The sequence below is a fragment of the Centroberyx affinis genome, unplaced genomic scaffold (assembly GCF_046629955.1).
Source record: "Centroberyx affinis isolate AG114_WGS23_722 - 3 ecotype Tasmania unplaced genomic scaffold, CSIRO-AGI_Caff_v1 ptg000266l_1, whole genome shotgun sequence".
Classification (NCBI taxonomy): domain Eukaryota; kingdom Metazoa; phylum Chordata; class Actinopteri; order Beryciformes; family Berycidae; genus Centroberyx; species Centroberyx affinis.
The window spans coordinates 111395-128006 of NW_027278947.1; the positions used below are offsets into that span (position 1 = coordinate 111395).

The 16612-nt window shown below is 41.8% G+C and overlaps 1 protein-coding gene across 2 annotated transcripts in view; it reads left to right on the forward strand.

Annotated features, from left to right (window-relative positions):
- The window catches only part of ctnna2 (catenin (cadherin-associated protein), alpha 2), a 79381-nt gene that overhangs the window by 41349 nt on the left and 21420 nt on the right, over nucleotides 1–16612 (forward strand). The window contains exons 3-5 of one of the 2 annotated variants that reach the window (XM_071546785.1): nucleotides 11637–11729; nucleotides 12848–13004; nucleotides 14195–14395. In XM_071546785.1, coding sequence (XP_071402886.1) covers nucleotides 11637–11729; nucleotides 12848–13004; nucleotides 14195–14395 — 451 coding nt within the window. The remainder of the gene's footprint in view (nucleotides 1–11636; nucleotides 11730–12847; nucleotides 13005–14194; nucleotides 14396–16612) is intronic. The other variant, XM_071546791.1, reaches the window with a different exon arrangement.

Genomic DNA, 16612 nt, shown 5'->3' on the forward strand with positions numbered 1-16612 from the left:
ACAAAACCATGTCAACACCATGAACTTTTTGCATTTGCAAGGTTTATTAACAAAAGGTTTCAATATAAGAGCAGTAATACCTTACATCTCCTTTGGTGCAGCACAAATCTCAAACATGACCCTGTCACCAAACTTCAACGAGCACCTCTCCATACCAGCATTCCTCTTTATTAAATTTGTACTTATCAAACAGGTTTTACATGTTCATGGTATTCAGCACTGAAACATCACGCTAACACCTTGAGCAAAGACACATTTTTCATGCTCCTGTATCTTCAGTCCTGCTGCAGATGGGCTCCGTTTTAGCTATAGGCCTACTGTATGAGTTTCACTGGACATGGACTTGAAGTCGAGGAGAGAGCAGTAATTGCTGTCTTTCAGTCTAGGCACTTTGTCATGGGTGCCACTCTGTGAATTGATGCCAACGTTTGACAAAAAGCATAGAGCACTCAAAGCTCGCTAGACCCCACTTCTGTGAATGAAACAAACTCTTACTACCAGCATTCCAAATGCCTCCTGCACTGCCTCGGTGCAGGGAGATAGATTAAGTGTGCTGGTCTGCTAACAACATGCAATGTGGGTCTGGAGAAGTAGTATTGCCTGATAATTTTGGCTAAAGATAGTTATCAGATAGTCATCTGTTACGCACCATTTTTCGAAGTGAACCGTCCTGCCACCAAAAAATAGACCATTCTTTACAGTACAGTGGGTTAAACATTTCAATTCCCCTGAAACAGTAGTTTTTAAATGGCCCGTGATGCTGAGGGACTGTGGAATGTACAGAGAGATTAAAAGAAACAACCCAGAGGTCCATTTTCATAATTATGCTTTGGTGCCAAGCCCGACTGCTTGGCTAGCACTCTTATAAAGGGAGGGAGGGAGAGAGAGAAGGCAGAGAGAAATCAATACTTCAGTGGAAACAGCCCTAGCTGGGTTTTTTAAGGGGCAGGAGGAATGGTGAGGAACTGTGATAGAAGTAGTTTGGCCCCTTTGGCTACAGCAGCAGCTTGAGCATGAGGTGCAAGATGTTGTGGGATGAACAAACTACTACCTACCTGAGAGACACAGCCTTTTGACTACATAGGAGGCACCAAGCCCCCTGTGTGATAGTGCTCTAAGCAAAATTAAGAGAAATCAATCTAGCCAGCCTCTGCTCCTGAGGACTGGACCACGGCAAAGCAGCAAGGCACCGACGCCAACAGGAATTGTGGGTAGTTGCCCCAGGGAGTGAGAGTCAGCCGTTTGTTCCCCTCTTTCTTTCTTCCTTTACTGTCCTGTCATTCACCGCAGTGTGCACAAGATAATCCAATATCTAGGACTCTAAATGAAAGCTGTAAGACTACACACTCGCCTTCTATATGTGCATGCTCGCACACATGCACGCGCACACACACACGCGCATGCACACTTGTCCCAAGTCAGCTCTGTCCAGCTAACTTTATGGTTTGTTTATATTGTTTTCAATTACCTCTCTGTGTCCCTTGTTGAGCCCAGTAAAATTTTATATAGTGGATATTACTCTCGAGGTGCCCATCCTCTCTTCCCCTGGCCTTCTTCACTTAGGCATTAACTTTTTTCTATGTAAATAAATCACATTTAGAAGTTGTACAATAATCCCAGTTTTATCACTGTGTATGTGCTCATTGAAAGAAGCCATTGGTCCTTGACTTTTAGCACTATAATGGGGTGAACAAGCAAGGTAAACTCTTAGTCCACCGCAAACAGACAGCTAGCATCTTGTTTTGTACTGCACAGAGTGCCTCCCCTCTCCGTTCCAGTAGTGTGTGTGGGTACGTATGCGGCCATGTGCATGGGTGTGTGCATGTGTCCGTACTTGTGTGTAAGCGGGTTGGCATCCCCCTCCACTGTTGTCTCATGTAAGTCTCTAACCTCAACCCCCTGCCAGTGCTGGGTCACCTCCCTGCCAGCCTGCAGCGAATTATCATATTTATCAGGGAGACAGCCGTGGTATTAGCAGGAATAGCCAAACCTCAGCTGTGGCTCTAGAAAAACAACCACTGTAAATCACACTCTGTCAGCCTTTCATGCAAGCTCAGTCATGGTTGTCAAGGAGACCATGCTGTGATTCGAAAGGCTATTTTATTTTGCAAAGGGTTCAACCAGAGCTTTGATTCAAAAACATGTAGATCTAAAAAAATAATAATAATAATAATACAAAATGCATTCATTTTAATATAATCAGAAACTGATGCAATTTTTTTTCCAATTGCGGGTGAAAAGGTTATAACTGATATATTGAATGAAAGCTTTAATTTTAAATTACCTCTTCATGAGTAAAATGTGATATCAGCTACAGTGGGCCACTGCATTTTTCTATTGGAATTCTGCCTAAAGGCACTATCTACTACTGTTCTACTGGATGGTTGTCTTAAGTATTACAGATGACCACATGGCAGCTTGTGTAGCACGCCACAAGCAGCCAATCTCCTACTGATCTTAGCTCAGGCAACTCAGACAAACACCTCCCCAGCATCACCAGTGAGCCCAGTTTTTGTTTGAAATGAACCAAAACAAAATCCATTATAGTGGTAAAGAACAGCACTATTCTTTGGTTCTGGATCAGATTTATTTTTGAAGAAATTGGGTAAAAGGAGAGATAGCTAATGCTGCCTTTCAAATCAGCTGCACTAGAATCAATAGCCAATCAGGCTCAGGCCTATTGTGTTGGTGAGACTTAAAATGCAAATAGAGGCAGATAAATCAGAGCAATGTGAAGGAAATGAATGAGGGAACCTAGAATTAAAAACTTCAGTCCCTCCTTGGAGCTACATATTTTTACTTTACACACTTACAAATTCTCATGTTGGTATGTTCATTCATTTCATTTATTCAATGTCTTTACCCACTTTTCCTTTTCAGGGTCATGGGTATCCTGGGTCATGGGTAGATGGGTCATGGGTAGTAGTAGGGTAATAGCTAACTGTAAATTGATGGCTTCCAAAAGTTACCACACTTCTGTCTCAAGCTCACAGAGGTCTGGAGAACTTCTCGTCAGAAAATATTGGATAACAACACTTAGCGGAGCCAGAAGCAGCCATTCGATTGGCTTGTTGGTTGGAAAACAAACCAGCACCATAGCTCCTGCATCACATCGCTAGCTTGTCTGGGAAGCTAAGCAGATCTGGCTGTGGTTAGTCTTTGGATGGGAGACCACCTGGTGCTGGAAGTGGTGTTGGAGGACTAGTAGGAGGTGCTCTTCCCTCTGGTCTCATGAATAATATCCCCAATGCCCCAGGGCAGAGACAGGGACTCTGTCCTGTGAGTGAGCGCCATCTTTCGGATGAGACGTTAAACCGAGGTCCTGACTCTGTGGTCAATAAAGATCCCATCGGCACTCATCGCAAGAGTAGGGGTGTAACCCCGGTACCCTGGCAAAATTCCCAAAAAACAGGCCTTCCTTCCATCATGGCCACCTAATCATCCGTCGTTACCTAATTGGCTCTTTCAGTCCTCTACTCTCCACTGAGATAGCTGATGTGTGGTGAGTGTTCTGGCGCAAACTGGTTGCTGTGCATCACTCAGGTGAGTGGTGCTACACACCGGTGGTGGATGAGTTGGGTCCCCCCCCCCCGATATGTGAAGCGCTTTGAGTACTTAGAAAAGCGCTATATAAATGTTATCAATTATTATTATTATTGTTATAAAACACACACCAGCTAAAGCTACGCTAATGATAAACATGGATGAAAACTTTGAAGTAAGACTTGCTTCAGTTTTGTCAGAAGTACTGTATGCTCTCGACATCAGATTGAGGCGATGAAGCCTTTACAGCTTCTTAGCTTGAAGACTCTGCTCAAAAATGTAATCGCTTGTGTAACAACAGACTACAGTAAAAGTAGGACAATACACAGGTGAGCCAGGCTTCAACTTAATGCAGTTGTATTGGTTTGAAGCAAAAAAAACTTGACATTGACATTGACATTGACATTGTATGACCAAAACCCCAACTTGCTCCTTGTGGTTTCAAAATCGTAGAATTGGGTGAAATCATTGATATATTTTACGTGAAGAATTATGGGAAATACACATTGATTCCATTTTTTGTTCCACCTTTCCTAATCCCAGCAAACACACCACCCTCCCTCTCACCGTGTCAGCATACCCGGTCTGTTGTAACTGCAAGCTAGATGTTACTTTTGAGAAGCTAATGATTTTCCGTAATGCCAAAATCACTAATCAAACATGGCAGATAGTCGTTTTTGTATAATACCAGGGTGTCAACCTGCACAAAGTGCAGGAGGAAAATTTACGGTGAGCTTGGATATTTCATTGGCAAGTATCTGACGGCTCTGTTTAGATTCAGCGTCTCTATGCAGTGGACTGCATTCTGAATTTGACTCAACACTCCATGGGTCTAAGTTTTCTAGATTGACACCTGATGCCATTCTTTCTATCAATTCAAATAAGCAAACAATCTGGAAGAGGCCGCCGTTTTTATGCACAGGTAATGTTACCTTTCATATGCTAGCGCCTTGTTTGCTAGTGTCTGTCCAACTCTGGCTACAGTTTATAAGAGTGGTGACCTCCAGTGTGTGATTGACTGTCAACTTGTCAATCAAAACGCTGTTGTGAACAGAAAGGAGACACCCACAGTTATCAAGACAAGCGCTAGGTGCAGTAAAAATGTGGGTGCATGAAACATATACACCATGAATCCCAGTAATGACAATGTCAGTTTACAAACAGTAAATTTTCCTTCATGGACAGATTTGACTTTAAAAACTAATTTCATCATAATACACAGCTTTTTGAATATTAAAATCATTTATAATATCTATATCAATTCAGTGTTTTTGGCTGTTGTTACTGCACATATTTTTGTACAGTAGTACTCCTCTGTCTCACTCCTCTCTGCTGTTCTGTGTTTCTGCTGCTCTCAACCTGTCATTACAAAATGCTAATTCAATACACAAGCTATACATATTGGTTAAACCCATCCTTGGAGCAACTCCATCTTTGGATTTTGATTGGTCCTCACTGAAACATTGAGGTTTGTGATTGGATGAGAATACCTTATAGTACCAAGCGGAAATGCAGTTTCTGAGATAGAACTTTCTTTTTTTTTTTATATATTTCTTTCTTTGAAAATGAACACCCCACAAGCATAAAATAACATTCAAAGATTGAAGATATGAATATAATTCAATTTTGATTAAAAAAAAACCCAAAAAACGGTTTGTCTTGGGTGCCACCATTTTGAAATAGGCACCACAATAGGCAACACAATAGGAACAATTATTTGAAATTCAACCAGTAATCAAGAGCCTGCTCATTGGTTTTGATGGATGAAACTGACAGATATGTTATTTCTTTACACTTACCACATCTTGTGACATTGAAATAAATCAATTGATAGATGAATAGATACAGATAAAGAAATGTTATATATTTACTGTAATTGTCTGTTTATTTATATATTGAAATAGTTGGCTTGGTTTTCATGGCCTACAATTATTATGTGGCTGATCAATAAAAGTGTCGATCTAAGTAATTCTGGTGTGTGCTGAAGTACTAATTATTTAACTTATGTGTTTAATTAGGTATTTAACAATACATATATTTAGTTGTGCTGACATTTCACTATTTATTTCATTCACACATGCTTATAGGAAAAATGTTCCAAAACCTGCCCTATTTGTGCATGTTGTACTCTTGGTCTTATCTGGTAATGCATCTCCTATCAGTATGTGAGGTGATTTGCTCTGTTTGCCAACCCTGATTGCTTACCTGCAGCCTTCAATTACATTCAAGGGATTGTCCTTCACTTCATGGCATTAGTGTAACAAATATATAGTCTTCCAATGTAGAAGGTACTGTAACACCCACTTTGAATGGAGAAGGTTTTTAAGGCTTTGCTCTGGTGACTTCGACTCGTTTTAACCAGCCACATTAAATCTCAAGGATTGACAAAGAAAGAATGGGAGAGACACTGTGTGTGTGTGTGTGTGTGTGTGTGTGTGTGTGTGTGTGTGTGTGTGTTTGCATGCATGCCAGCAACTGTGTCTGTATGCATGGAGGTGATGAACTTGGGGTCTGCAGGGAGAGTGTGTGGAGGAGTGTAGGATCCTATCCCACTCCTTCTACCATATTAGTGGACCTGTCACTTAGTGAACAGAGACTTAAGCTCATTTCCATTCTGATTTAGGAACTGAACAGCAAACCCCTCAGTGCATTAGAGTCACTCGCAATTTAGGTGCACTTTGTCTCTGAGGCAGAGGTGGGTGGGGAGATGGAAAAAAGGTATCAGCCGAGTGAGCAATGAACCAGCAATCGGTAATCAAAATGACTCACAAAGTCAATCCCCGGTTTCAGATCATGCTGAACCATACATGTTTTGTAATGTTTATTATCACAGTAATAACCTAAAATGTACCATTATAATTTTCTCAAAATAGTGCTCCTGGTTGTTGGAGTTCATAGACACCTCTTTCCATTTAGACATATTTGTGTAATTTTGGGAACTGAAATATTTGATGACACGCAACGAGGAAATCACTTTTTGTCTCACACAAATTGAGATGCTAATCTGGTGTTAGGAAATTAGCAATCAACCAGCCAATATTCAACTGGATTCAAATGTTTACCTATTAGGACCATAATCACAATAGGCATGCTGGGAAGCTATTGCTATTGTACTTGCTACAATTTTCTCCATTAATATGCTGCATGGTCTAGTGTGCCTTTTGATGTTGTTGCAAGCCCAGTGGGCATTCCCCCCGAGGCAATGCGTACATCACTCCTTAATAGGGATTGATTTTCAAAGAGGTGGTTCCTAGTCAGTCATAGCAGGTCATCAACTCTCGCTGTGTTATATCCCCCGCAGACTTGAACCTCACACAACCTTGACATCTGGTGGCACAACCTAATGTCTTGCACCTTAACCTGTGTCTGCCACCTCTGCCCCATACCATATATGTTCAGACTTTACCACTGGGAGCTGACAGCTCATGACTAAAACAAATAGAAGTAGTCCTGCGAGGCTGGGCCTGTAATTGTTTCATAGGCTGCATACTGTATTCCCCTGTTAAGCGTTCTCCTCCATCTATGTTGACAGACTGATTTATTTACTGGTGTGTTTGTTTGTGTGTGTGTGTGTGTGTGTCTGTATGTGTGTGTATGTGTGTGTGAGAGAGAGAGAGAGAGAGAGAGAGAGAGAGAGAGAGAGAAGTGGGGAGAGAGAGAGAGAAGACAGCAGAGAGAGATGGTATTGGTAGTTCTGTGTATTTGAAAGGGGATAAAACACAACCCTCCACCCCATGCCAATAAACGCCTCACCATCACCCTGCCTACAACAAGTAAACATCCAGACGACAGTCTTTTAATAGAACTGAGTGCTTCCGTTTTACATCACATAACTCAAAATGTCATCCCCACTGATCCCTTCCTCTGTCACCATTTTTCTCCTTTTCAATCCACTTCCTGCTTCATCCTGAGGTGGAGCTGTTGTGCCCAACACCTTGGCTGACACCAGCTCTATTAGCTGTTCCTCAGAGTTAGTAACTGGAAGGGTGATTTATCTGGTGCAGCTGCTGGAAACGCCTGTAGGAATGGTGCAGCTTAGGGGCGCATTGACTGAGGAGAAAAGAGCCGTACCTGGCTGGGCTTTCCTGCTCACTGCCACTGGTCCCACAGCCACTAGTGGTGTGAGCAGAAGAGTCCCACTGACCAGGAAAGATCTGAGTTTTTGAAAAGAAAAGAAAAAATCTATAATGGTCAAAATGTTGGCATCATTTTAAAATTATGCTGAGGTACAACAAGGAAACTCAAGAGATTACATAGGGATAATGTATGTGCATGGTACACAGACAGTGCTAAAAAGTAAAAAAAAGAAAAAGAAGATGTTGCTTCATGTCATATCATCATCAGTGTTTACCAAACATATTTATTTTTAATTTTAGACCCTAAGTAACCTTTAAATAAAAAAAAAATAAAAAAAAGTTGATGCATTTGTATTTTTTGCAGTTGTATTTTTTGCAGTTTTAACAAAATCTATATATTACGGAGCCCGGGAGTGGCCATTGGGAGAGAAAAAAGTTATATCGAGTCCACGATTGCGCATGTTTTAGTCCATTCATGTGCACGAGATACAATTTGTTCCCTCGATTTCGTTAAACTGTGCAATTTAGGAAAAAATGCAACTTAAAAGGTACCTTTTAGGTATTGCAGATAGGCCTAGTAAGGATTTGGTATGCTAATATCCATTGTCTGTTTACACTGAATAGGCATATCCCCCAAATATTGCAACATATTTAGCCACTTAACCTTCAGGCCATGTAAACACAATCAGGTGCTGCAACACACCCAGGACAGCGCCACATTTAAACATTATCACCAATATGTGCACTGACTCTTTATAAGCTCGTGAAGAGCGCATGTATTATATATTGAGAGCACGATATCACTATTTTGCGGGCACGTTTTGGCAATTTGTGCACACGTAAAGAGGAAATCGAGTGAACAAATTGTATCTCGTGTGCACAAATAAACCAAAACGAGGGCTCATTTTAACCAGATCGAGGGAAAGAATTGTATCTCGTGTGCACGAAAAAATAAAATGAGAGCTTGAATTGCATATCGTGCGCATGTTACAGTAAATCGTGGCCACGACATAAATTATTTTTCTCCAGATGGTCACTCCCGGGCTCCGTAATATATTCTCTCAGCAATAATAACAACAATAATAATAAACAAAAATAACTAGAGAAAATAAAATAATAAAATACATAAATAAATAAACCTTTCCATCTTCCCCATAACCCATCTACAGTTGTATTTTTTACACTATCAAATCTACTTTTCTGGTATTCAGCTCCAGTGAGGTGATTTAGGTGGTGTACATGAGAATGGCCATCTTCCCAAATGCAGTGGGAACCTTCATCAAATTAGAATTGAAGTGATTATCCAGGGCAGAGCAAAAAAGGACAAAATCGATAGTTCTCTGTTTGAGGCTAAAATGAAGAATGGCCATGCAGCAGGGATTTCTCTCTATCACTCCCTTCCTCACTCTCCCTCACACACATTTTCACACACACACACAGCTACCTACACGCACACCACACTTTGAATCTTGTATTCTATTCCAACATCCTTGACTGTATCAGCATTAGGCTCGCGTGGCACAGTGTTAGGCCTTCTGTCTTGGTTTTTCCCTCCTTCTTTGTTAAAAAAAAGAAAAAAAAAAGCAAAACCCTCAACAGAGAAGCACTTCCTTAGATAATTGCAATTAGTAGTTTTGGCTGGACGTTGCAGCATTGGCCCTGGCCCAGCTTCTCTGTGTTGGATAGCAGGGAGGGGGAGTGGGCCAGCTGGGCATGTTGCCAGCCTCCAGAAACCCCTCTGGCCCTTCCACCTCACATGGCCCTACTGCAGCAGGCAGAGGGCCACTGGGCCTGAGCAGAGGAGGGACCAGGGAAAGAAAACTGCCGTATATATATGTTAGCAGGTAAAGGCCTAGACAAGAGACTTGCTTTCTACTAGTCAGATACAGTAATGATACTGTAATGGAGCTGATCCTTTTTCCTACCTGCAAAGCCAAATACTACTTACAGACACTACACATGACACATATAGCCTGTCTCATTAAGTTCTGCTTTAAGTTGTGTATCCTCCACACACACTTACATTTACGCAGAACATACACTCTCGCACAGACACACTCTCTCTCTCTCTCTCTCTCTCTCTCTATCTATCTCTCTCTCTCTCTCTCTCTCTCTCTCTCTCTCTCTCTCTCTCTCTCTCTCTCTCTCTCTCTCTCTCTCTCTCTCTGTCCCTCCCACACACACATACACACACACCATAAAGGAGTGCAATCCATCAATGTGCTCATAGCTGTCACTAGTAAAGGGAGACGGGGCTCTAAGCAAGAGTCCTCTAACACAAATTTGATTTACCCCAATTTGCCTCAAACGGTGACATGTGAGCAGTAGAAGTGCTAATACAGACTGGCACCTTTCGCTGCCAACAGGCATGTGTCTGTTTAGCTCAGTTTCAAAGCCATGGCTCATGCCGGCATCTAATTTACTTAAGGATGGCATTAGATTATATGGAGTTTGAAGTTATGAAAATTAACTGTGAAATACAGTGATATAATGGAGAAATATGGTGACTGCAAAGGGGCTGTGTCGTGTAGTGTGTGTGTGTGTGTGTGTGTGTGTGTGTGTTTCTTTTGGAGTGAGAGGAGGAGAGAGATTTGTTTGGGAATCTTTTTGGAGTAGACACTTGTGCCCCGAGTAGCACTTCTAATGCTTTCCACGATTTTCAGTTACCCAACCAATTTTAGATGGTATATTGCACTAAGATACCAAATCAAACAATTTCTTGACATTGCTATTTCCAAAACAAATGTCATTTGATAAAAAAAAAAAAAAAAAAAAAAATGAAAGAATTCTGGACAATATACACACACATTCAAACAGTCGCACCATTCCAAAGTTAGCCCGTCATTAGAAAACTTTACAGACCGCTAATGTTGTATTCCAGCAGTTACTAAGTGAAGTGAATTGGGATAACCTATATGACTTCCAGACAGGAATCGGGTTGGAGACCTGTCGCCAGAAAGCAATACCTCTAGATAGAGACAGACATAAATTAAGCAAAACCATCTGGTATCTTAATTATACAATGAAGCGCCTTTTTGCACCACTAAGCCTCATAATGATTTAGGAATGCTTGTAATGAACCTCAGGCATGCTGGGAATGTCAACATAATGAGTTAGGCTTCCTAGGTATGCCATGGCATTGAATGTACAGTTGAGAGAAACAGGAAAGGGGGAAGAGAGAGGGGTATGACATACGACAAAGGTCCCAGGCTGGACTCAGGACGACGCGCCACAGACCACTGATCCACCAGGACGCCCCTACTTATACTTTTATTCTCCGGTGATAGTCCAGTAGAAAAATCACATTGCCGCGCCTACATGATCTGAATTATTCAGATATCGGCTATCTTCTGTAATGAAAGCAAGACAAGGAATGGTGGAGTGTTGGGGGAAGGAGGGAGTGGTGGGTGGGCAGAGCAGGGCACCTGATGCTGGGGAATAACAAATACCAATCTAACAGTTGAGCAGGCTCTAACCCTCTGTACATATTTTGCCCCCAACATTGCCTTTCCAAGCCAAGCATTAAATCCCCAGTCCTGCACAGATAGCAGTACACATACGCTGGTGCAGACGCTGCAGCCATTCCCTGGAATCACTATCTCCACACGTTAAAAAAGACCAGCCAATGTGAGAATGGGACACTTTGTTTTTGCTCATTGGCTTCAGGTAAAAGTGGAACACTGATAGGAATAGGACACAGTGGTTTGTACAGTTGTTTGGTTAATGAGAACACCCTCGACCGCGGAGTAGCAGTTCTTCGTCGATGAGCTGCTGCAGAATGCCACTTTTTTTAAGATACACACCTACAATTATTGCATTGTCAAGGCCGATCCAGCCTAAATTTATGAACGTATCATTATGTACTATCAACATGTAAAAATTAGCATTTACTATCAAGTAAGCATAAAAAGATAATGAAACAAAATATTGAGTCTGAAATGGTAACACTGTTATTTTTTATCCGTTGTCATAAGAATTGCTGAATACAGTATCATTTTTTTTGCTCTACTCCTTTAGGTGGCTAACTTGGCCTGCTCCATCTCCAACAATGAAGAAGGCGTGAAGCTGGTTCGAATGGCTGCCACCCAAATTGACAGCTTATGTCCACAGGTGAGAACCCAAAACCCAATGCCAAGATTTCTTGACGAATCTTTAGAATCTTCAGTGAAGAATCTTTATAGTATTTAGAAATGAGAGAATTCCTAAAAATGAGAGTAAGAAAAACAGAGAGAGAGATGGTTGGTAGGAAGGGAGGAAGAGGGAGAAGGAGGAGAGTGGGAAAGATTCTTGTAGCGCTGTTCCACAGAGTTCTGGCAAAGGAGAACAGTAGGTGGTAATTTATCCATTGTTTTCCAAGGCCAAGGGTTGGGGCATTTTCACAGGGGACCCAGCGCATTAATGAATAACAGGAGTGGAGCAGGGAGGGGTAGATTTAAGATTCAAGATCTCTCTGATCAGGCAACTCAAGGCTGGAGCCTCAGAAAACTTTGGGAGCATTTTGTTCCCTGCTACCACTGCACCAAAGGGAGAGAGATTAAAAAAAATAACACAGACACAAACTTTCTGACAGGGTCGAATAAGGAGGAACAAACAGGAGGTGGAACAAAGAGTGATGGTTCCATCTGTTTTGGGTAGTGTTACCCCCTCCACCACCGCACACACACACACACACACACCACAGCGTGTCATGTCCAGATCACAGCGTCTTTCTACCTACATCACACTAATTAAGCTGAAGCTAAATTCAAAGAGCAAGGAGTGATCAAGAAGAGGGGGAGAGAAATTGTGCCACTTTTGGTTGAGTCACACATGCCTGCTGTCATAGTGTTATGTGTTAGGCTGTTCAAATTTAAGAACAAGTTTGTTGATAAAATTATTATCAGCTAGATGTTGTTAATGTAATGAAGGCATGGGGGCGCTTAATATGCAGGTCTAACAGAGCACGATTCATTTTATTCATCATTAAAGAATCCTGTAAGAAGTCTGTTGATCTTTTTGGCTTGAAGCTGAATGTTCTATCTTGTAGAGATCAGACATACCTGAGATTGAAGTCAAGATACTCAGCTGTTTTTTGAAAAGATAACCTTGTTCTCCTCAAGGTGCAACTTCAGTTACTCACAATCAGTAGGCATGCACAGTGTTCATCCTGACCAAAACATTCACACATGCACATGCATACACAGATACATACAGTACGCTTACACTGTGGACCCCCTGTTCTATTTCAGGTTATCAACGCTGCACTCACACTGGCTGCCCGTCCCCAAAGCAAAGTGGCCCAGGACAACATGGACGTTTTCAAAGACCAGTGGGAGAAGCAAGTGCGTATCCTCACCGAGGCCGTGGATGACATCACCTCTGTAGATGACTTCCTTTCCGTCTCAGGTACAGCAGCTCCACAATGGACTTTAAATTCTGCTAGTTTTAAAGGCAATACCTTAAAGGCTTATGCCAAGTTTTTGGGGAGATTGGCCCATTTGTCAGTTTACCGGCTCCGTAATGAGAACCAAAATCATCCATTTGTCCCCGGTAGATTGTTCGCTTCACTGCCTCACGCTAACATTTTAACACACACTATGTTGAATAACTGTAGCCGATTAGCAGTATCTCGAAAGTGAAAAAAATGAATGAGAACTTGATGAATGGTGATGAAAAGTGAGAACTTGCAGCAGCTCTAAAGCTAAATGGAAAGTCATTTTAAATGATTGGTGGCCAAGTCAGGCAGTTTTGTGTCAGAGAGAAGAAAAAATACAAAAATAACATGACTTGTTTACATAGGAAGTGAATGTGGCAAGATAGACAATGGGAGACTCTGTACAGCTAAAAATCATTGCACAGCAGGTGAAAACATTAGATATTCTGCTTAGATACAGTGTATGCTAAAGTATTAGCATGGAGCAACTGAGCAAACAAATCCACCAGGGACACATGAATGATTTGGGTATCTATGTTCTCATCAGTGAACAGGTTAGTTTACCAATAATAAAAACTTGGTGTATTATTTTAAGTTGTTTTGCCTTTTCTAATGTTTAGCTCACTGTTTAATTGAATGACTACTACTTTTGAGCATCAACATGAAAGGGTTTCTCCTACCAGAACATCTTCAATTAGTTTTTATTTTCTTTGGACTGAATTTTATGAAAGAAAAAAAAAAAATCTCTCTGCTCTTTATATTCACAGCCATAATAGCATACAATACATGTAAATCCATTAAGAGATTGTAGTCTTTGTTTAACATTCATTGAACTGAGTGGTACATTTTTGGTACACTGATACATGTTGTTGGTACGTTCTTTGGAGGAAAAAGACCACGTTCTCATTTCAGGGTCATCGCTACACAAACAACTCATTCTCCTTGATGAAAGAAACAAATGGACAATTGCATCTGAAGCCTTATTGAATCAACTACCTATTGATCGCCAGCGCACAATATGAGAAAAACAGACTATTTTTGCGAAAATACAATGCATATTTACGAGTGAAAAGGATTATTTTGTGCAGAATACAAACATTGTTTTTCTTGCAGCAAGTCTTCCCATTTCCATTCACTGCTGTTCTCTTCTGCCTTTCCCAAGAGAACCACATCCTTGAGGATGTCAACAAGTGCGTAATCGCTCTGCAGGAGGGAGACGTGGATACCCTGGACCGAACTGCCGGAGCCATCCGGGGCCGAGCCGCCCGCGTGGTCCACATCATTAACGCTGAGATGGAAAACTACGAACCCGGGGTCTACACTGAGCGCGTGCTGGAGTCCATCAAACTCCTGTCTGAAACTGGTCAGTGCGCTGTACAAAAGGGAGGCGCAGTTTGACGTGTGGCGTACTGTAAAGAAAAATACAGTATCATTCACCTTTGTACTTTCATGAAGCGTTTTGCTACAAGCTTTTTGGCAAGCTAAGCCGCTTCTTTCATGAGTAGTCAACCAGCACACACACACATACATACCCACTAGCACTTACACCTGCTTCTCAGTCTGGTCAGTGACTAACAGACACACACTAATTGCCTGGCTGCCCCGTATCCCACAGTTTCGATCAGTGCTTTGGCTTTAACACAGAGTACAGAGACCCTGGACACCACCTGTTCACTCCTCTGCCACTTTCCCCTCTCATCCATTTTTCATCTTATTTTTTCACCCCCATCTCTCTATGGCCTCTGTTTCACGCCAGATTTCAGGAGACCCAAGTTTAGCCTCGCGGCAGACCAGGCGCAGGGCCAATACATGTCACAGTGCCACCTAAAGTGGAGATTGGCTCCTCGCGATGTGACCCAATACTCCTCACGACACCGGGTGGATGGGTGCAGTGAAGAGTAAAGACCTCTCTCTGGCAGCTGTTTGAGTGAACTTTCCGTGGGGTGTTAAGACTCCATATGTGATGGCTATTTTTTTTCTAGAAGAGCTGCCTGATAGTACACAAGAGGTTCAGAAATCAAGAAGCAAACAAAATCAGAACTGCAGCTTGCAGGTGATGGATAAAATCTTGTTTAAGGTATTATGTTAGAGTGCGTTGTATTTAGCCTCCCATTTTGAAATGCTCTGATGTTGTTATTTCCCAGGGAAACATTTTTGTTCTGTGAAATAGGCCCCCACATCCCTTTAAAGTAGGCACTCACATACCTTTAAAAAAAGGCACTGTTATGAAAGGTGGAAAAAGCAAAACAGAGGATGAAAGGGAAGGCATAATTTTGCAATTATCTGTCCACAAGAATCAAATTGGACCAAAATCCCTCCTTTATCCCAGCCACCCCCTCCTCATCCTATTTTCTTTCCATTCTTCTCCCCCTCTTCTATCTCTCCCATTAGAGCCCATTTAGCGAGGCGGGATATCTATTGTTTCTCTCGTTACTTTCATCTGCTGGGATAATTGAGAGACACAATCAGCTCCCCTCCCTGCTTGCCGATAAGTCACAAACAGCATTAGGGAAGTCACGTGTGTTCGCAGAGCCAGCTGTGTGGATGCTCCTCTGGCGCTCCTGCATAATAGACTAACTAGTAGTTATTATATGGTAACTTGAACACATTCTATTATATTAACTGCATAATTCCATTTAATTGATTGGGGTAATTAATATATGAAGTACAGTGGCAATATATCATGGACACTTAGAGGTTAATTTCACATGACCGTAACCCAGTCACACACCAGGACTATAAAACTGTTCTGTTGCATTAATCTTCAATGGTGTGTGCCTGACTCCAGAGCATTAGTCAGTAGGACCATGTCAGGGTTACCGAGAGCAACAAGTCAATAGATAAATGTTGATGCAACATCATATTGACTGCCCTCTGACTTTCTTTATCATTAGTCTCTTTGTTTGTTTATCGTTATTGTGCTGAAACTGTTCTACCCCCTGACCTCCATAAAATTACTGCAAATTGCATGTTGAACCTTTGTTCTCAAAAGAGAGAGAAAATGCTTCACTTGTTTACCCCTGCACAAGTAAAGAGGCTTTAATATTGCTGCATAGCCTAATGGAGGACACCTGTCCTTAATCTGGAGGAGGTTTGGTGTCTGCTCGACTGAGGGTGCTAATTGAGATGTTAAAGCTGAGGAACGGTGGCTGTGTCACGCCGGCGTTTCATTGGCTCCATATTTCTCTTTGATGAAGCGCTGTTGTGTTTCTCCCTCCTGTTTCCCTCTTAGTGGTGGTAGTTGGGTTTTTTAAGAGCTACCATGCACATCTGATCTGGACCATAAAGCACCCTTATTGATCCTTGTGAACTTTTGCCTCCACATCCCCTCTGTCCTCACAGAGCTGATGTCTATGGATTTGAACACAGGCAAGGGGAAATCCATAGCTGGGGGAAAGATGATTAAGTGTAGCTGAACAAAAGGAAAGGATATAGGACCACACACTTTTTAGAGGGCATTGAGTCCAATTAACTAGACCCTACCAAAAAATCAATAGTTGTCACCAAGGATTTCACTAAGCGATTTGAGCAGGGATTTTAGTGGAATTCATTGATGCAGTCCTCTTTTTTCCTCCTCTCA